Source organism: Somniosus microcephalus, unplaced genomic scaffold (genome assembly GCF_052327205.1).
Source record: "Somniosus microcephalus isolate GS21.2 unplaced genomic scaffold, FLI_Smic_1.0 unresolved_chr3, whole genome shotgun sequence".
NCBI classification, from domain to species: Eukaryota; Metazoa; Chordata; class Chondrichthyes; order Squaliformes; family Somniosidae; genus Somniosus; species Somniosus microcephalus.
This window is the reverse complement of record NW_028225181.1, coordinates 62159575-62178197: the sequence shown is the minus strand read 5'-3', so window position 1 is coordinate 62178197 and position 18623 is coordinate 62159575. Positions and strand designations below refer to the sequence as shown.

General features: G+C 50.2%; 1 protein-coding gene across 1 annotated transcript in view; it reads left to right on the top strand.

The window, feature by feature from the left end:
* The window catches only part of LOC147091610 (uncharacterized), a 105280-nt gene that overhangs the window by 12005 nt on the left and 74652 nt on the right, over positions 1–18623 (top strand). The window contains exon 3 of the mRNA XM_085976836.1: positions 7136–8193. Coding sequence (XP_085832962.1) covers positions 7244–8193 — 950 coding nt within the window. The 5' untranslated portion in view covers positions 7136–7243. The remainder of the gene's footprint in view (positions 1–7135; positions 8194–18623) is intronic.

The following is an 18623-nucleotide window of genomic DNA, read 5'->3' as shown; positions in this document are numbered from 1 at the left end:
GGCGGAGCAGGCTAGAGGGGCCGAATGGCCTACTCCTGCTCCTATCTTCTATGTTTGTATGCTTCTATGCTTTAGTTTGAGCTGGAGTGGAGATGGAGGAGAAGCTGCTGGGTTTAACCGCCAGTACTTCTGAGCCCAGGAGGACCCAACAATTTGCAATGTGAGACTGTCAAGGGAAGTGGATTCTAGGGGAGATTAGGTTGTTAAACAGACACTGTCTGTACATAGAGTCATAGAGTTATACAGCACAGAAAGAGGCCCTTCTGCCCATCGTGTCCACGCCGGCCATCAAGCCCTGTCTAATCTAATCCCATTTTCCAGCATTTGGTCTGTAGCCTTGTATGCTATGGCATTTCAAGTGCTTATCCAAATGCTTCTTGAATGTTGTGAGGGTTCCTGCCTCTACCACCCTTTCAGGCAGTGAGTTCCAGATTCCAACCACCCTCTGGGTAAAAAAGTTCTTCCTCAAATCCCCTCTAAACCTCCTGCCCCTTACCTTGACTCTATGCCCCCTTGTTATCGACCCCTCTACTGAGGGAAAAGGTTCCTTTCTATCTACCCTATCTATGCCCCTCATAATTTTGTACACCTCAATCAGGTCCCCCCTCAGCCTTCTCTGCTCCAAGGAAAACAACCCCAGCCTGTCCAGTCTTTCTTCATAGCTGAAGCGCTCCAGCCCAGGTAACATCCTGGTGAATCTCCTCTGCACCCTCTCCAAATCAATCACATCCTTCCGATAGTGTGGCGACCAGAACTGTACACAGTATTCCAGCTGTGGCCTAACCAGCGTTTTGTACAGCTCCATCATAACCTCCCTGCTCTTATACTCTATGCCTCGGCTAATGAAGGCAAGTATCCCATATGCCTTTTTAACCACCTTATCCACCTGTTCTGCTGCCTTCAGGGATCTATGTACATGCACACCAAGGTTCCTCTGTCTTTCCTAGGGTCCTACCATTCATTGTGTATTCCCTTGCCTTGTTAGCCCCTCCAAAATGCATCACCTCACACTTTTCAGGGTTAATTTCCATTTGCCACTGTTCTGCCCATCTGACCAACCCATCTATATCGTCCTGCAGACTGAAGCTACCCTCCTCGCTATTTACCACCCCACCAATTTTCATGCCATCTGCAAACTTACTGATCATACCTTTTACATTCACATCCAAATCATTAATGTAGACCACAAACAGCAAGGGACCCAGTACCGATCCCTGCGGTACCCCACTGGACACAGGCTTCCAGTCACAAAAACAACCTTCGACCATCACCCTCTGCCTTCTGCCAATAAGCCAGTTTTGGATCCAATGTGCCAAGGCACCCTGGATCCCATGGGCTCTTACCTTCTTGGCCAGTCTCCTATGCGGGACTTTATCGAAAGCCTTACTGAAATCCATGTATACCACATCCACTGCACTACCCTCATCCACACACCTAGTCACCCCCTTGAAATTCAATCAAATTGGTCAGACATGATCTTCCCTTGACAAAGCCATGCTGACTGTCCCTGATTAATCCTTGCCTCTCCAAGTGGAGACTAATTCTGTCCCTCAGAATTTTTTCCAATAATTTCCCTACCACTGATGTTGGGCTCACTGGCCTGTAATTCCCTGGTTTATCCCTGTGGTAAACCACTGTTAACCTGTACATGCCTGTGTGGTAAACCACTGTTAACCCTGTACAAGTCCAGGCATGTCTCAGCCCCTGGCTCCACCCCTAAGCCCGGGTATAAAGGTGACTCACCACCCTTCCCCCGGGAGCTCTTAGGATGGATTCACTAGCAGAGGCATGCTCTAGTTCTTAGTCAATAAAAGCCTACTTCATATAAGTCCATCTCGTAGCTTTTGGTATTGTTGATAGCGCATCAATTTTATTGACTAATTTTCAACATGGAGCAAATCTTGAAGCCGGAACGTTTAGACCTGGATCCTCAAGCAGCAGATGCAGCCAATAACTTTGAACACTGGCTGAGCTGTTTCGAAGCCTTCCTGGAGGCCTCCAGCACTACTGTCACTACAGATGACGCGAAACGGCTTGTCTTGAACTCACGGGTGAGCCACCGAGTCTACTCGATCATCCGAGACGCCACTACTTACGCGGCCGCCATCGCGACGCTAAAGGAACAATACGTGAAGCCTGTTAACGAGGTCTACGCCAGACACCTGGCTACCCAAAAACAGCGCCCCGGGGAATTGGGCGCTGAATATTTACTGGCACTGAGAGTCCTCGGCCGGGACTGTAATTGCAAAGCGGTGACGGCCAAGGAATGCACGGAAGACCTGATCCAAGACGCCTACTTAGCCGGCATCAGGTCCAACTATACTCAGCAGAGGCTGCTGGAACAGAAGGGGCTCGACCTGCAGAAGACGGTGGCCCTCGCTAACTCGTTAGACGTGGCCCTCCAGAACATGGACGCCTACCCCCCTGACCGGGTGGCCACGTGGATGCCACGGGAGCAGCCATCTTGGGACCCGGTAAGGCCACAAGCCGCCAGCAGCCCAACTACAGCTGCAATGACCAGAGGCCAGAAATGCTACTTCTGCGGCCAGGCCAAGCACCCCAGACAGCAATGCCCAGCAAAGGACGCGACCTGCTCCAAATGCGGCAAGAAAGGCCACTACGCGAGAGTGTGCAAGGCGAAATCGACCCCCAATTCCAGCAGCGCCGCGTGTGAACCGTACAGGCTGCCATTTTGGACCCCACCAACCACGTGTGAGCCGTGCGGGCCGCCATTTTGGACACCACCAGCCGAGGGGGAGCCACCATCTTGGACACCATCTCGGGACCAGGCCCTCGGCGCGGACGAATACTACAGCGACCCACCGACCTCGACGATGGCCTCCATCACCCTGGACCAATCTAGGCCCCATCAACTAGCCAGGTCCATGATGAACGTAAAGGTAAATGGCCATGCCACAAATTGCCTTTTCGACTGCGGAAGCACGGAGAGCTTCATCCACCCCGACACGGTGCGACGCTACTCCCTATTGGTTATGCGCACACGCCACCAGGTCTTTATGGCCTCAATATCCCATACGGCGGACGTCGGCGGCTACTGTGTAGCGACTCTGACAGTGAACGGCGTGGAGTACAGAGAGTTTAAATTCCTCGTCCTGCCACAGCTCTGCGCTCCCGTACTGCTAGGATTAGACTTCCAGTGCCATCTGGAGAGCGTCACGATGGCATATGGCGGGCCCCTGCCCCCACTTACTGTCTGCAGCCAGCAAAATTTAAACACGGCGCCGCGCAAAGTATGCAGCCTGTCCACCCTGAAGGTCAAACCCCCCCCCCCCCCCCCCCGTTCGCTAATCTCGCCAAAGACTGCAAGCCAATTGCTACTAAAAGCAGGCGGTACAGTGCCGGGGATAGGAGCTTTATTAAATCAGAAGTACAAAGACTCCTGAGGGAAGGGATTATCGAGGGCAGCACCAGCCCATGGCGAGCCCAAATGGTGGTAGTAAAGACCGGCGAAAAACAGCGCCTGGTTATTGATTACAGCCAGACGATCAATCGATACACGCAATTAGACGCATACCCACTTCCCCGCATATCTGACATGATCAACCAGATAGCACAATACCGGGTATTCTCGACGATTGATCTGAAGTCGGCATACCACCAGCTCCCCATCAGGTCTGAGGACCGCCAGTACACGGCCTTCGAGGCTGACGGTCGCCTCTACCACTTCCTCCGAATCCCCTTCGGCGTCACCAACGGGGTCTCGGTCTTCCAAAGGGAGATGGACCGGATGGTTGACCAGAACGCGCTGCAGGCCACCTTCCCCTATCTAGACAATGTCACCATCTGCGGCCATGACCGGCAGGACCACGACGCCAACCTAGAAAAATTCCTCCGTACGGCCCAACGGCTGAATCTGACATACAACAGAGAAAAATGTATGTTCCGCACCGCGCGCCTCGCTATTCTTGGCTGCGTGGTGGAAAACGGAGTCATCGGCCCCGACCGAATGCGCCCCCTCCTGGAACTACCCCCCCACCCCCACTGCCTAAAAGCCCTGAAGAGATGCCTAGGGTTCTTTTACTACGCCCAGTGGGTGCCCAACTATGCGGACAAAGCCCGGCCCCTCATCAAGTCAACCTCCTTCCCCCTGATGGCAGAGGCCCGTGCGGCCTTCACCCTCATAAAAGAGGACATTGCGAAGGCCACAATGCACGCAGTGGATGAGTCCATCCCTTTCCAAGTGGAGAGCGATGCATCCGACTTCGCCCTAGCCGCAACCCTTAACCAGGCGGGGAGACCCGTGGCCTTCTTTTCACGGACCCTCCAGGGCCCCGAAATTCGACACTCCTCAGTCGAGAAGGAGGCCCAGGCGATAGTGGAGGCTGTACGGCACTGGAGGCATTACCTGGCTGGTAAACGTTTCACCCTGCTCACTGACCAACGGTCAGTAGCATTTATGTTTAACAACAGACAAAGGGGGAAAATCAAAAATGATAAGATATTGCGGTGGAGGATCGAGTTATCCACCTACAACTACGATATCTTATACCGGCCCGGGAAACTTAATGAGCCCTCAGACGCCCTATCCCGTGGGACATGTGCCAACGCACAAGTCGATAGGCTACGGACCCTCCACAATGATCTCTGCCACCCGGGGGTCACCAGGTTCTTCCACTTTATTAAAGCTCGCAACCTGCCTTGCTCCATCGAGGAGGTCAGGAGCATGACCAGGAACTGCCAGGTCTGCGCCGAATGCAAACCGCATTTTTATAGGCCAGACAGGGCACACCTGATTAAACCCACCCGCCCCTTCGAACGTCTCAGCGTCGATTTCAAGGGGCCCCTTCCCTCCTCTGACCGCAACACGTACTTCCTCAATATTATTGACGAGTACTCCCATTTCCCCTTCGCCACCCCCTGCCCAGCGCCACAGTCATCAGGTGCCTCCACGACCTGTTCGCCATATTTGGCTTCCCCAATTACATCCACAGCGACGGGCTCATCGTTCATGAGCGACGAGCTGCACCAGTACCTGCTCGAGAAGGGCATAGCCATGAGCAGGACTACCAGCTACAACCCCCGGGGTAACGGACAGGCAGAGAGGGAGAACGCAACGGTATGGAAGACCGCCATGTTCGCCCTAAAATCCAAGGGCCTCCCAATCTCCCGCTGGCAAGATGTCCTCCCCGATGCGCTCCACTCCATACGATCACTGCTCTGTACTGCCACAAACGCCATCCCTCACGAGAAGATGTTCGTCTTCCCCAGGAAATCCACCTCGGGGACATCACTACCGCCATGGCTGACATCTCCGGGACCCGTCCTGCTCAGGAAACATGTGAGGAGCCATAAGACGGACCCCCTGGTCGAAAAGGTTCACCACCTCCACGCCAACCCACAGTACGCCTACGTGGCGTATCCTGATGGGCGGGAGGACACAGTCTCAATTCGAGACCTCGCACCCTCAGATACCACCCGAAACACCATCGATCACCATCCACTACCTCCACCCACCACCACTACCCACGACGCACCACCGGGGTGTCTACCACGAACTGACGACATGCCGGTGCCATCCCTACCCCGAGAGGACGACACGCCAGTGCTCCGTCCCACGCGAGAAGCGGCCGCGGGCAAAGAACCGCCGCAACCGGCACCACGAAGGTCATTACGGCAGACAAGACCCCCCAGAGAGACTTTCGTATACGAACTTTTGAAACACTTCACCCCGCCGGACTCTTTTTTTTAAACGAGGGGTGAATGTGGTAAACCACTGTTAACCTGTACATGCCTGTGTGGTAAACCACTGTTAACCCTGTACAAGTCCAGGCATGTTTCAGCCCCTGGCTCCACCCCTAAGCCCGGGTATAAAGGTGACTCACCACCCTTCCCCCGCGAGCTCTTAGGATGGATTCACTAGCAGAGGCATGCTCTAGTTCTTAGTCAATAAAAGCCTACTTCATGTAAGTCCATCTCGTAGCTTTTGGTATTGTTGATAGCGCATCAATCCCTACTACCCTTCTTGAATAATGGTACTACGTTAGCTGTTCTCCAGTCCTCTGGCACATCCCCTGTGGCCAGAGAGGTTCTGAAAATTTGTGTCAGAGCCCCTGCAATCTCCTCCTTTGCCTCACACAGCAGCCTGGGATACATCTCGTCCGGGCCTGGGGATTTAACCACTTAAGCCTGCTAAAACCGCTAGTACCTCCTCCCTCTCGATGCTAATATGTTCAAGTATATCATAGTCCACCTGCCCGATTTCTATGTCTACATTGTCCTTCTCCATAGTGAACGCAGATGCAAAAAATTCATTTAAAACCCCACCTACATCTTCTGGCTCCACACACAGATTGCCACTTTGGTCCCTAATGGGCCCTACTCTTTCCCTAGTTATCCTCTTGCCCTTAATATACTTATAAAACACCTTAGGATTTTCCTTTATTTTGCTCGCCAATGTTATTTCATGGCCCTTCCTCGCTCTCCTAATGCAATGTAAAAGAGTATTGTTTTAGGAACAAGTATTTCTGTACAGGCTTTTAATCCAGTTTACATCTACAGATTTGTTTTAATTCATTCTTGGGATGTGGGTGTTGCTTGCAAGAGCAGCAAATATTGCCAATCCCCAGTTTCCCGTTGAGAAGGGGGTGGTGAGTCGCCGCCTTGAACTACTGCGGTCCGTGTGGTGAAGGTATTCCCACAATGTTGTTTGGTGAGGAGTTCCAGGATTATGACCCAGCAATGATGAATATATCTGAGTCAGGATGATGTGAGACTTGGAGGGGAACTTGGATGTGATGGTGCTCCCATACAACAGCTGCCCTTGTCCTTCTAGGTGGTGGAGGTCGCGGGTTTTGGAGGTTTTATCAAAGTTCTGGTCGAGTTGCAGATGTATAAAGTTCCTTTCCTTCGCCCCCTCCCCCTCCCAGCTCCCTCTCTCTCTCCCCTCCCATAGAGGCCAGAGTCTTGTGTAGGCCGAGACCAGGTGGCGGATTCCCTTCCCTGAAGGACGTTAGTGAACCAGTTGGGTTTTTATGGCAATCCGGCAGCTTTCATGGTCACTTTTTTCTAGTGCCGGTCCCACAAATGACCAGATTCACTGAGCTCAATTTCACAACCTGCCTTTGTTTTCTTGTGGGTTGTCTCTCACGCTCCCTGTTTTAAATTAATTTTACAGGGCACTGGAAGGGGAGGATTTACAGACGGTAAGCTCAAACCAAACATCACTTCAAGATCTGACAGAGTCACTCGACTCATCGGATCTGAATATCACCGGCCTCTGAACATGGAAGCAAAAAGCATCGTTCACAGCGGGGAGAAACCGTACACGTGTTCTGCGTGTGGCCGAGGCTTCAGGCATCCCTCTGGCCTATCGAGACACAAGCGCATTCACACTGGGCAGAGGGCGTTCAACTGCTCTGAGTGTGGGAAGGGATTCACTAATTCATCCAACCTGCTGACACACCAGCATGTTCACACTGGAGAGAGACCATTCACCTGCTCTGAGTGTGGGAAGGGATTCACTAATTCATCCAACCTGCTGACACACCAGCGTGTTCACACTGGAGAGAGGCCGTTCACCTGCTCTGAGTGTGGGAAGGGATTCACTCAGTTATCCAACCTGCTGAGACACCAGCGAGTTCAAACTGATGAGAGAACTTTTAACTGCTCGGACTGTGGGAAGTGCTTTAAAACTTCCTGGGAACTGATACGCCATCAACGTGTTCACACTGACGAGAGACCGTTCAGGTGCTCTCACTGCGGGACTGGGTTCAGGCAGTCATCTGAGCTCACTATACACCAGCGCACTCACACTGGGGAGAGGCCGTTCACCTGCCCTGAGTGTGGGAGGGGATTCACTAGTTCAACCCACCTGCTGACACACCAGCGAGTTCACACTGATGAGAGACCTTTCAAATGCCCAGACTGTGTGAAGTGCTTTAAAAGTTCCAGGGAAGTGATACGCCATCAACGTGTTCACACTGATGAGAGACCGTTCAGGTGCTCTCGCTGCGGGTCTGGGTTCAGGCGATCATCTGAGCTTACTATACACCAGCGCACTCACACTGGGGAGAGGCCGTTCACCTGCTCGGAGTGTGGGAAGGGATTCACTAATTCATCCCACCTGATGACACACCAGCGAGTTCACACTGGGGAGAGGCCGTTCATCTGCTTGGAGTGTGGGAAGGGATTCACTCGCTCATCCAACCTGCTGACACACCAGCGAGTTCACAAGTGACTGCAGGGGTTGGATTCTGTTGTTGCTGCTGTTAATCACATCCAGGACTGAACCATGTTCATTCTGACAGGTGGGGATTGTTTCTGCTGATGTTAATAACTCCAGGAAATGGGCTGGAGTTTAATATTCTGGATAGATGTCAAATAAACCAGCTTTGTTTTAAACACATTGTAGATCTTTGTCTTTCCCACCTGAGTGTTTAGCATCACCTGGCTGGAGCTCAGAAAGGACAATCTTGGGGAGGATCGTACGGCGGGAACAGAACTCCAGTCTGGACACAGTCCTTCAGGGCCACACTGAGGGGGGCAAACAGCACTTTGGTCTTTCTTGTCTCTCTCCACTGAAAGTTAAGTTGCCGTGTGGGTTAATCTCGAGGCGTGTGTGAAACGTGTCCCAGCCAATCTTTGCCATGGTTCAGAGCTCCTAGGCACGGAACAGAAGGCTCCTTTAGGAATGTACCCCAGTACTTTTTTTTTAATGGCCTTATTAACCTGTGTTGCTACTTTTAGTGATTTGTGTATCTGTGTCCCTGGATCCCTCTGCTCCTCCAGCCCATTTAGACTCGGGAAATTCGGTCGCACCCCCTTTGGGTCGCTAACGTCACCGGGGCTAATTTTAGCCCCCTGAAAAAGTTAGTGCCCCTGCACATTAAATTCAGTGGTAGCACCCCAAGCAGGAGGCGGGGTGCTAGTGGAAGTGCTCCCCTCCCTCTTGAGGCACTACCAGTGAATTTCACGGTGCTTCGTGTAACAGCGCCACGCTCGCCGGCACATAGCACCGCGTCATAGCAGACCTCCCTCCCTGATTAAAGCAGAGGGGCCTAGCACTGCACACACCGGGGCCCTGCTGGACCACCGGGGAGCGGGGTGGCGGATCAAGAGGAGCGCCCGACAGCGATCACGGCCGACACCCCGAAGAAGAAAGGGGAAGGGGGCAGGTGCTCGCAGTTGGCCAAAATAAAAAGTTGCCGCCTGACACCTGCCCTTTAAGTGGTGTCGCCGTGGCTGCAGGAACGACCCCTGACGCTGTCGGACATATCGTCCGGCGATAGGTCAGGGGTTGCAGCCGGGGTGCTGCGCACGCCGATGACGTCATTGCCGGCAGTGCAGTGCCGCGGGGCGCAACCAGCTGCCGCCGCCGCTAACCTTCCACTGAATATCACAGGAGGCACAAAGCAACATAATTTCACCCCCTTGTCCAAGTCATGTGTGGCCTCCTCATTCTTCCCACCAAAACACACCACCTCACACTGATCTACAGTGAAATTCATTAACACACTACCTCACACTGATCTATAGTGACATTCATTAACACACCACTTCACACTGACTTATAGTGACATTCATTAACACACCACCTCTCACTGATCTTTTGTGAAATTCATTTGCCAATTACACCCCCATGCTGAAATTTTTCAATGGCTTTTTGCATTTTGTCTTCCTCAGTATTAACTCTACCTTTTTTGGTGTTATCGACAAACTTTGAAATTGTTCTTATGATTCCCGAGTCCAAATCATTTATGAACAACAGTGATCCCAGCACAAATCCCTGTGGAACACCATTGTACCTGAACTCTTAAATCGCTCTGCTCCTCTACTTTTAAAGTTTTACGTAAGAACATAAGAATTATGAGCAGGAGTATGTCACACGGCCCCTCGAGCCTGCTCCGCCATTCAGTAAGATCATGACTGATCATTGACCTCAGCACCACTTTCCCATCCGATCACCATATCCCTTGATTCCCCTAGAGTCCAAATATCTAACTATCTCAGCCTTGAATATACTCAAAGACTCAGCATTCACAGCCCTCTGGGGCAGAGAATTCCAAAGATTCACAACCCTCTGAGTGAAGAAATTCCTCCTTATCTCAGTCTTAAATGGCCGACCACTTATCCTGAGATTATGCCCCTTAGTTGTACACACTCCAGCCAGGGGAAACAGCCTCTCAGCATCTACCCTGTCGATACCCCTCAAAATCTTGTATGTTGCAACTTAAAATGTACATTTCCCCTCATTTTTCCTCCCAAAATGTACCACTTCACATATCTCTACACTAAATTTCAGCTGACTTCTACCTGACTTCTACCTGTTCAATCTACTAACCCATGTATATCACACTGAAATCACTCTCCACAGTTCCCCACACTCCCTATTGTAGTCTCATCTAGATATTTTGATCTTGTGCTCCATAAACTATCCATGCTGCCCCACTCCCTTTAATACCATGAGCCTTAACTTGTCCTCCCACTTTTAAAGGTTTGTGTATCTGAGCCGCTTGTTTCCTACAATACAACACTGTCAGTGACTACACTTCCAAAGTACTTCATTGGCTGTGAAGCACATTGCGACGTCCTGAGGTGGTGAAAGGTGCTATATAAATGCAAGTCTTTCTTTCTTGTAGGTTTTCGAGATATTAACATAAAAGCTAAAATTCATTGTCATGAAGTGTGTCATGTAATATGCATTATGGGAAAGAGAAGTTTAGTCTGAGTTAGAAACTCAAACAGGTGTTTCACTGCAGAGAGATCGCCATGGCAACACTGATGAGACATTCCATTCACTGAATCGACTGGTTGGAATCTGTAATCAGATCAGGGGAAAAACAGGTTTTGTCTGTTATTAAACACAATATAAGCTTAAAGCAGAGTGAGTAGTAGAATAGTTTAAATTATAATGTGTGCTGTTCATATGTATAATTGTGAAACTATAAGAAATAACATAATTAACAGCAGGAATGGTAGTTTAGGGATGATGAGAACATAAGAAACAGGAGCAGGAGTAGGCCAATCGGCCCCCCGAGCCCGCTCCGCCACTCAACAAGATCATGGCTGATCCGATCCTAACCGCCAATCCAATATGACAGGACTATCTCCTGAATCTAACAGAATTAGACACACGAAACAGGAGCAGGATCAGGCTACACGGCCCCTGGGCCCGCTCCGCTACCCACAGAGCCATGACCGATCCGCACCTAAACTCATGTCCAAATTCCTGCCCGCTCCCCGTAACCCTTAATTCCCTTTTCTTCTAGGAAACTGTCTATTTCTGTTTTAAATTTATGTAATGATGTAGCTTCGACAGCTTTTTGGGGCAGCATATTCCATGGACCTACCACCCTCTGAGTGAAGTAGTTCCTCCTCATCTCAGTTTTGAAAGAGCAGCAGAACATTACTGAAGGAAAGTAACTGTTGGGAACCAGGGAATGTGTCCTTGTAAATCACAGATTAGCGAACTTCCAGCTGTCTTTTCCTTGCTTCCTGCCAAAACCCAGCAGAGAAGACAAAGAAGAGTCAGGTGCCAGAGATGGATCACTGCAGGGTATAAAAGTGAAGGGATACTGATGTAAGGGGGCAGTTGGGACTGGAGATCAAGCTCAGGGCACCTGAGGTTCCATCCAGCGAGCTGACCTCATGTAATGTTAGTGGGGGTGGTATACAGACCTCCAAACAGTAATGCAGAGGTTCGGGATTGCATTAAATGGGAAATTAGAGATGCGTGCAATAAGGGCACAGCAGTTATCATGGGTTAATTTAATCTACATATAGATTGGGCTAACCAAATTAGTAACAATACTGTGGAGGAGGAATTCCTGGACTGTATACAGGATGGTTTCCTGGACCAATATGTCGAGGAATCAACTAGAGATCATGCCATCTTAGACTGGGTATTATGTAATGAGAAAGGATTAAGTAGCAATCTTGTTGTGCGAGGCCCTTTGGGTCAGAGCGAACATAATATGGTAGAATTCTTCATTAAGATGGAAAGTGAAGTATTTGACTCGGAGACTAGGGTCCTGAATTTAAATAAAGGAAACTATGATGGTCTGAGGAGCGAGTTGGGTAGGATTGATTGGGGAATGTCACTCAAAGGGTTGATGGTGGATAGGCAATGGCAAACATTCAAAAATCGCATGGATGAACTACAGAATTTGATCATCCCTGTTTGGCATAACAATAAAACAAAAAAGGTGACTCAACTGTGGCTAACAAGGGTAATTAGGGATCGCATAGGATCCAAGGAGAGGACATACAAGTTGGCCAGAAAAATCAGTAAACCTGAGGATTGGGAGCAGTTTAGGATTCAGCAAAGGAGGACAAAGGAATTAATTAAGAGGGGGAAAATAGAGTATGAGAGTAAGCTTTCAGGGAACATCAAAACTGACTGTAAAAGCTTTAATAGATACTATCTGGAGTGCCCGGCGGTGCCGAGGCTTTTTCGAGGGCATGTTGTTGGAAGAGAGAGAGAGCGACTGGGGGGGGAAGGGGGAGGGAGGGGGAGTAGAGGGGGGAGGGGGTGAAGAGAGGGTGGTGGTGGGGAGGGGGTGAAGAGAGGGGGGTGGTGGGGAGGGGGTGAAGAGAGGGGGGTGGTGGGGAGGGGGGAGTGAGGGGGAGAGGGGGTGGAGGGAAAGGGGGGAGAGGGAGGGAGGGGTGGAGGGAGGGAGGGGGGGAGGGGGAGGGGGAAGGAGACAGTGAGGGAAGGAGGAAGAAACCGGGCAGTCCAGACTAAAGATGGCGCTGTTCGGGCCCACATTGAAGTTCTGCCATGATCAAAGATGGCGTCACGAGGTAATTGCCGTGCCGCCAGGATCAAATATGGCGCTGTTGTTTCGCTACATTGAACTGCTGCCAGGATGAAAGATGGCCGGGCCCAGTTGCCGGGGTGACCTTCCTCCCCTCCCGATCTCGAGAGCCGGTTGCCGGGTTAAACATTTCCCCCCCTTCCGAACCCGTGCCCCGCTCTCCCAAGAGCCCCGCCCCCCCGCCCGAGCCGGCGATGTCTCCGGGGAGCTCCGTGCCACCCCACGCACTGACATGGCCCCGCCCTCCCGAGTTGGCTTCAAGCGAGCCGGCTTGAAGACCGCCAAGCGGGGAAGAGAGAGAGACGGGTGCAACCGCCCAGGAGACCCCGTACTCCCGCCTGAGTCAGTGCACGCGGGAGCGACGAGATGGGGGGGACCGAGGAGATGGGGGGGGAACGGGGGGGACCGAAGGGGGGGGTGGGGGGTGAGGGGTAGGAGGAGCTTGCCACAAAACAATTGCCTACGGTCCAGCATAGCTGGCAACAGACGCCCAGGCTTTGAGGCCTACCTGCAAAAACGGAGAAATGTAGGAAAATTAATGAGATTAGATAAAAGATTTATAAAGTAATTAACTTTTTTTAATACAATATGTGTTTTAAAAGCAACTTTTTTTTAAAATGCGCAGAAAGCGGGAAAAAGAAATGAAAAGTTTGGAATCAAGATGGCGGAGACTCACCTCAGTTCAGAACAATAAGGCCCGCCCACACACGCACTGATTGGTCGACCGTCAGGTCACCGAAGTGTAGGATTGGTCAATCGTCCCATCACTCGACTCTAGGAGGGCCCGCCCGCACGTGCCAGGAACCCGCCCCCGCCACGCAGCGATTGGTCGACCGTCGGGTCGCTCGACCGTACGATTGGTCGGCCTCGACGTCACTCAATGCTAATGAGCAGATAAAGCTTGGAATTTTGAACGTTTTTTGGAGACCGCGGGCACAATTTTTGTCTCACCGAACCGTAAATATGCTTACGACCGTTCTGGAATCGTAAGCTTCCTTTTGATTTAACACACGTGTAGGTACGCTCTATAACTTGAGCGTGTATAGCTGGACAGACAGACAGACAGACAGACGGAATGACAGACAGAAGAACCGCTTTATATATATAGATGTGAAGAGAAAAAGATTGGTGAAGTCAAGCATAGGTCCCTTGCAGTCAGAATCAGGGGAATTTATAATAGGGAACAAAGAAATGGCAGGCCAATTAAATACATACTTTGGTTCTGTCTTCACAAAGGAGGACACTATTCAAAAAAGATGGTTGAGAGAAAACTGAGAATTATAAACCGGTAAGCCTGATATCGGTAGTGGGGGAAATGCTAGAGTCCATTATAAAGATGTAATAGCAGAGCACTTGGATAACAGTGACAGGATCAGACAAAGTCAACATGGATTTACAAAAGGTAAATCGTGCTTGACTAATCTACTGGAATTTTCTTAGGATGTAACTGGTAGTAGATAAGGGAGAACCAGTGGATGTGGTGTATTTGGACGTTCAGAAGGCTTTCGATAAGGTCCTGCATAAGAGATTAGCGGGTAAAGTTATGGCACATGGGATTGGGGACAAGGTACTGACTTGGATAGAGAACTGGTTGGCGGACAGAAAGCAAAGAATTGGAATAAATGGGTCATTTTCCGAGTGGCAGGCAGTGACTAGTGCGGTACCGCAAGGATCGGTCCTAGGACCCCAGCTGTTCACAATATATGTTAATGATCTGGACGAGGGAATTGGATGTAATATCTCCAAATTTGCAGACGACACAAAGCTGGGTGGGAGGGTAAGCTGTGAGGAGGATGTCGTGAAACTCCAGTACGATTTGGACAGGTTGAGTGATTGGGCAGAAACATGGCAAATGCACTATAATGTGGATAAATGTGAGGTTATCCACTTTGGTGGCAAAAACAGGAAGGCAGATTATTAAGAACATAAGTGTTGTGTATGTACCTTTAAGGGAATAACTGGTCTCAGACTGCAGTACCGGCAGTGACCACCCCTGTATAAAAGGCCCTAGCAGGCTTCTGTAGTTTCAGTTTCCAGGTTGTCTCCATTCAGTAAAGACTTGTTATAATCAACTCCTGCAGTCCGTGTCTCAATTATACATGGACATAATACTGGCGACGAGTAAGAAACAAACTTACCTGCAACTTGGCAGCACCTCAGACAAAGTCATTGAAGGTCGAAGCCAGAAGAAAGAAAAAAATAATAATAATCCAAAGAAACTCGAGAAACGGGTGTCGACCGTGGGCAACCGCTCTCCAAATCATCGAATTGAAACGTGCAGGAGAGACTGTCGAGAACCAGGCTTGGTCTCCAGTCTGTGGTTTCCCAGCTAATCGGGCTGGTGGCAGGTAGTGCACTGATCCTTCCTGGGCTGCGGCGGGCTAGAGCTCGATCGGGTGGCTCTGCAATGGGGCCGGGCAGCGAGTCGGGAAGCAGAGAGAGAGAGAGAGAGAGGGTGGAGCACACAGGGCGCGGCCGGTGCTTCGCAGCCGGGCAGCGTTCGGACCTAAGAAGAGGGAGGGAAGTGTCCCAGAGGGTCCGCTCCACGACGGGAATGGTTCTTCAATTAACGGAGCAAATATTGAAGCGCGATAGAAAAATAAAAATACCGTGGAGAGCGGCGTTGGCAGCAGAGGCAGCGGTGGGAGAGTGCAGGAGGCGCCATCTTAACTCAGCGGGGAAGAAGGAAAAGCACGGGAGGCACCATTTTGATCCATCGGGGACGAAGGCAAAGCGTGGGAGGCGCCATCTTAGATTTTCAAGATGCCAAAGACTGGCGATATCACTGCCTTCGATAATGCAATAGAAGACTGGACCACGTATGAGGAAAGAGTCGAGGTATATTGCGAGGCAAACGAAATAGCCGATGAGAAAAAGGCATCGGTATTGCTAAATTTAATGGGCGCAAGAACGTACGGCCTATTGCGGGACCTGATTACTCCAGCCAAGCCGAAGGCGAAGAGTTTTAACGAAATTGTTGCTATCCTACAGGAACACCTAAATCCTACACCGCTGCTGATCGCAGAAAGATTTAAATTCCACAGGAGAAACCAGCATAAAAATGAGAGCAATGCTGATTACCTTACGGAACTACGCAAGCTATCAAAGCACTGCCAGTTCAGAGCAGGACTGGCAGATACCTTACGGGACAAATTTGTCTGTGGACTCCTGAGTGAAGGAACCCAGAAGAGGTTACTCTCAGAGAAAGAGCTGACGCTAGACAAGGCTTTCAGCGTGGCAGTATCGTACGAAGCAGCAGCAAGGGGAGCTGCGGAAATACAACAAAAGCCACAGGAATACGGCACCCATGAAATGACACGGGGATTTGCAAAATGTTATCGCTGCGGCAGAACAAACTATGACCAGAAGGACTGCTGGTCCAAGGACAAAATATGCAGGCACTGCGGAAAGATGGGACACATTGCACGAGTTTGCAGGTTTGGGAAGAAGACCAACGACAACAAAAAGGCTACTAAGGAACCGTACAGGAAAGTACAAAAGATGACGGACAGTAGTTCCGAAGACCAGATGAGCGATAGTGAATCCGGGAACAAGAGACTAAGCTGTCTCAAACTTCACAATGTAATCGCAAAAGAGGATCATCGAACCATTTGGGTCACCCTCACGATAGCAGGGTCCCAAGTCAAAATGCAATTGGATACAGGATCAGCTCTGACCGTCATGAATCGACGAGACTATGAGCGGCTATTCTCACACATACCCTTGAGAGAGACATCCATTGTCTTGAGGACGTATACGGGGCAAAAGGTATACTCCAGAGGAAAAATAAGGGTGCCTGTCGAATGCAACGGCAAGAAAATATGGAAATTGTATCTTTACATTCTGCAAGATGGTGGACCACCATTATTGGGACGTGAATGGATCAGAAAGATAAGTTTAGACTGGCACTCCATTCAGGCACTGACGGTGGCTGGTAAAAAGGATGACGACGTCACTCCTGGACGATTGTCAACAATCTTAGCTGACGCCAAAGAGGTATTTCAACAAGAACTGAGCACTCTTAAAGGCGTAACCGCCTCGATAAAAATAGAGGAGAATGCAATTCCCAAGTTTTTCAAAGCAAGACCGATACCATATGCAATTCACCCAGCCGCCGAGGCAGAGCTGGAGAATCTGGAGAAGGCAGGCATGTTATCTAAGGTAGACTGGAGCGAGTGGGCGACACCCATCATTCCTGTCATGAAGAAAATGTTAAACAATAAGTCTGAGGAGCCAAGGAAGGTTTGCATCTGTGGGGACTTCAAGGTGACGGTGAACCCAGTCCTTCACACAGTACAATATCCTCTTCAAGGATAGAAGATATCTTCGCCTCACTATCTGGAGGGAAGCGTTTTACAAAAATTTACCTAGCACAAGCATATTTGCAGATGGAGGTTGAAGAATCCTCTAGGAAGTATCTCACGATATACACTCACAAAGGTCTTTACCAGTATAATCAACTGGTATTCGGAGTAGCATCAGCTCCGGCGATATGGCAAAGAGCGATGGAACAAGTCCTGCAAGGGATTCCGGGGACTCAGTGTTACTTGGACGACATCCTAGTGACAGGTGAAGATGACAGTGAACACCTTGCCAACCTAGAGCAGGTGCTCACTAGACTACGTGAACATGGGCTACAAGCCAATCGCCCTAAGTGCGAGTATTTTAAGAAACAGATATCGTATTGTGGCCACGTGATTGATGAAGAGGGGTTGCATAAGTCCCCTGACAAAATTGAAGCGGTAGTTAAGGCTCCAGCGCCTGAAAATGTGTCGCAACTGAGGTCATTCCTCGGATTGGTGAATTACTACCATAAGTTTTTGCCGAATTTGTCCACAATTCTGCATCCACTGAACGCCCTACTACGAACGGGAGTAGCATGGAAATGGAGCGATGAATGTAAGCGGGCCTTTCAGAAGAGTAAGGACCTAATCACTTCAAGAGAAGTATTGGCTCACTACAACCCATCACTACCGATAAGACTGGCGTGTGATGCGTCTCCCTACAGTGTTGGGGCAGTACTGTCACATAAATTCCTTGATGGTTCAGAGAGGCCGATAGCTTTTGCGTCACGCTCGTTAACTTTAGCCGAGCGTAACTACGCCCAGATTGACAGAGAGGCCCTCAGCCTGGTGTGGGGGGTGAAGAAGTTCAATCACTACCTGCACGGTCAGAAATTTACTCTACTAACTGATCATCAACCTCTCATCTCCATTTTCAACCCTCAGAAGGGCGTGCCGATAATGACGGCACAACGGCTACAGAGGTGGTCCCTTTTCCTAGGGGCACACCAATATGACATCGAGTACAAAGGAACTAAACAGCATGGGAATGCTGATGGATTGTTGCGCCTACCGTTGCCGATGGTGGAAGAAGAACTGGCAGTGGATCCAGTGGAGTTATTCCACTCGACTATAGTCGAATGTCTCCCTGTGACGAATGCAAACATAGAAAAGGAAACACGAAATGACCCGACACTCTCCTGGGTCTATGATTTAACGGTGAAGGGATGGCCAGCACATGGCGAACCACTGCTGCCAGCATTCTCGCCGAGAAGAGAACAGCTGTCAGTGTGCAGAGGAACCTTGATATGTGGATCCAGAGTAGTAATCCCACCCAAATTGAAGGATAGAGTGCTCAATGAGCTTCATGAGGGTCATCTGGGAGGGGTAAAAATGAAGAACTTAGCCAGAGCGTTTGTGTGGTGGCCGGGAATCGATAGAGAAATTGAAGAGATGACCAAGAGCTGTACAGGATGCCTGAAGGTCCAAAACGCCCCACCACAAGCCCCTCTACATCCATGGGAGTGGCCCTCATCTGTATGGCAAAGGGTGCACATTGATTTTG